This window comes from Wyeomyia smithii, chromosome 1, assembly GCF_029784165.1.
Source record: "Wyeomyia smithii strain HCP4-BCI-WySm-NY-G18 chromosome 1, ASM2978416v1, whole genome shotgun sequence".
Lineage (NCBI taxonomy): Eukaryota > Metazoa > Arthropoda > Insecta > Diptera > Culicidae > Wyeomyia > Wyeomyia smithii.
The window spans coordinates 99,350,967-99,354,411 of record NC_073694.1 but is presented as its reverse complement, the minus strand read 5'-3'; the positions used below and the strand labels follow the sequence as shown (position 1 = coordinate 99,354,411).

The 3,445-nt window shown below is 48.5% G+C and overlaps 1 protein-coding gene across 1 annotated transcript; it reads left to right on the top strand.

Moving 5' to 3' along the window:
* Positions 1-296: 296 nt before the first annotated feature.
* On the top strand, positions 297-2,807 carry LOC129716979 (uncharacterized). The gene has a single exon (XM_055666823.1). The coding sequence runs from the start codon at positions 297-299 to the stop codon at positions 2,805-2,807; it is 2,511 nt and encodes an 836-aa protein (XP_055522798.1).
* Positions 2,808-3,445: the final 638 nt, after the last annotated feature.

Genomic DNA, 3,445 nt, shown 5'->3' with positions numbered 1-3,445 from the left:
AGCGGAGTTACCAACTTTTGCTTCGCATCGAGGCCCGAGAGTTACGACAAGCTTAAGACCAAGGAAAAGGTGTTCGTGAATGCGCATGCTACGCACGAACGGAAGGAATCACCAACCAACCCACCCGCCGAACGACGCGAACATCTCCAGACTGCTATGGGCAAAGGAAAAGAAGAAAGCAAAAGCTGCCCTAAGTGCAGCATTCCTGGTCATGCAACTGCGAGTTGTGTAGCTTTAAAAAAAACTCTCGATTGACGGCGGAGGAATTTTGTAAAGGACAACAAACTGTGTCGTCGATGTCACACACTCGTTGGCCATGCGAAGGTGAAGTCTGCGGAATTAACAACTGTCAGAAGCGACATCACCGTTTACTTCACAGTGAACCACTGAAGAAATCAAACGGGAATTCTACAGATGCTACCGTCACCATTCACCGGATTCCGGTTTCGTCAACGTTGTTCAAGATAATTCCTGTAACGTTGTACGGAAACGGCGCACTGTACACTTACGCGTTTCTGGACGACGGCTCCTCTGTAACTCTTATGGAACAGGCGATTGCAGACGAGTTAGGGGTGGATAGTCGAGCACGTTCCCTGTGCATCCATTGGACGAGTGGAATAAATAAGAAGATAGAAACTACGGTGGTGGATAGGCTGAGCATATCGCAGACAGGTAGCGGCAGAAAATTTCAGCTAACCGAAATATATACAGTCGACAACCTAGGGCTACCGGAACAATCGCTGGACTTTGAGCAGTTAGCAAAGAAATTCCAGCATTTGCGACATCTACTGGTCACAAGTTTACAAAGAGTCGTTCCTGGACTGCTGATTGGGTTGAGTAACTCACACTTGCTGACCACAACGAAGCTTCGCGAAGGAAATGAGGATGAACCGATCGCTGCGAAGACTCGTATCGGCTGGGTCGTATGTGGCCGCGTACTAGGGGAAGAAAACAATTTCCTGCATCGTCAAATGCACATCTGTGCGGATTCGACTGAACGCGATCTTCACGACTACGTGCAGGAGTTTTTCTCGATAGAAAGCCTAGGAGTGGCTATATCTCCTAACGTGGAAGGAGCCGATGACCAACGGGCACGCAGAATACTTGAAGAAACGACAGTTCGGACAGAAAACGGAAGGTTCGAAACCGGGCTAATCTGGGCGCAAGACGACATCAAATTCCCGGATAGTAAACCGATGGCCGAGCGTCGATGGAGATGCCTGGAGAAACGACTTGAGAAGGATCCTCAGTTATACGACAGCGTACGACAGCAGGTGACAGATTTTGAATCGAAGGGCTACATCCACGTAGTAACCGAGAAAGAAATGGCAGAATTTGATCCTCGGCGCATCTGGTACCTTCCGTTAGGCGTGGTACAGAATCCAAACAAGCCAGGACGGATACGAGTTATCTGGAACGCGGCCGCAAAGGTGAACGGTGTGTCGCTGAATACGATGCTCCTGAAGGGTCCGGATCTATTGACGCCACAGTTACATGTTACGTTCAAGTTTCGTGAAAGGGAAGTTGCCTTTTCCGGCGATATCCAAGAAATGTTCTTGCAGCTCGGAGTTAGGAAGAGTGACCAAAGCGCACTTTTGTTCGTTTTTCGTAAATCATCCGGCGAACCGTTAATCACGATGGCGTGCAATGTTGCTATCTTCGGAGCGACTTGTTCTCCGGCGCAGTCGCAGTATGTGAAAAACTTGAATGCAACTGAGAATGAGCAAGAATTCCCTAAGGCGGCAGCGGCTATCAAGGAGAAGCACTACGTCGATGATTACCTCGACAGTCTCGACACTGAAGAAGAGGCCGTAAAATTGGCGATGGAAGTAGCTGAAGTTCACCGAAAAGCAGGTTTTCGTATACGCAACTGGGTTTCAAATCGACCTTCAGTCCTGGAAGCCATCGGTGAAGTGCGCCCCGCTGAGGTGAAGGACCTTACAATGAACAGCCAAAGCGGGTTGGAACGCGTTCTTGGTTTATCCTGGCTGACGACCGAGGATGTGTTCTGCTTTAAGTTTAATCTGCAAGATGATCTGAAGTCGCTCGTAGAAGGGAACATTATGCCGACAAAAAGAATGATGCTGAGCTTTGTGATGAAAATCTACGACCCCTTGGGGCTGGTCGGTTCACTACTAATTCAAGGAAAGATCCTGTTGCAGGACGTTTGGAGAACAAAGCTAGGCTGGGACGATCGCATACCCGAAAATTTATTCATACGGTGGAAGCATTGGTTGCAAGTTCTCAAGGAGATGGACAACGTCCGAATTCCCCGATGCTACTTTCCAGGATATGATCCTGCCTGTTACGAAGACCTGGAGCTTCACATTTTTGTAGACGGCAGTGAGCAAGCCTATTCTGCAGCAGCGTACTTTCGTGTTCGAGATCAAGGACAAATTCGATGCGCCCTGGTTTCCTCCAAGACGAAGGTAGCTCCACTACAGCAAACGTCAGTTCCTCGACTAGAGTTGCAGGCAGCTGTAATTGGTGCCCGCTTACGCAAGACTATCGAAGATGGCCACTTGGTACAAGTCAAACGAACTTCTGGAGCGATTCCAGCACCGATATCTCATGGATCAAGTCAGATACTCGCCGATATCGACAGTACGTGGCGTTTAGAGCCAACGAGACCCTATCCCTGTCGAAAACCGATGAATGGCAGTGGCTGGGAACTAAAAAAAACGTCGCTGACGAAGCCACGAAGTGGGGCAAAGGCCCGAACTGCAAGCCCGGCAGCCGATGGATGCGTGGACCCGCCTTTCTTTACCAGGAAGATAAGGATTGGCCGGCGGACAAGTTCACGATAGCGAATGGAACTGAAGAAGAGCTGCGACCAGCGTACGTCTGCAGTCATTTTCTAGCAGTGTAATTGATTGATGTGTCCAGGTTTTCGAAATACGAGTGATTGTTACGAAGCATGGCGTATGTGCACCGGTTTGCTGGGAAGCTATTACAGCGTATTGGAAGGCGACCGAGAAGCTACAAAGGCGATATCAGCCGTGAGGATCTGCAGAACGCAGCGGAGTGTCTCTGGTGGATTGCTTAATCAGATGGTTACGCGGATGAAGTGGCTACGATGAATCGCAACGTACGATTAGCACCAGAGAACCGAAAGGCCCTAAGTCGAAGTAGTTCGATAGCAACGCTGCCTCCGATGCTGGACGATCGCGATTTGCTGCGCGTTGATGGTCGCATTTCTGCGGCAGACTGTGTTCGGTACGATAGGAAGTTGCGATAATCTTGCCAAAATGTCATCCGATCACCAACTTGCTGCTGAACTGTGTAACGAGTACCTTGAAAGTAATGGTTTTTTAGATTTAGCAGCACTATCGTAATATTAAATAACGATATTGTAAGATTGAATCAGAATTGATTTGTTTTTTATTTCATTTATTCTGCATTACACATAATGCATGCTAGAATTAATTTCCGACTTTTGCCACGT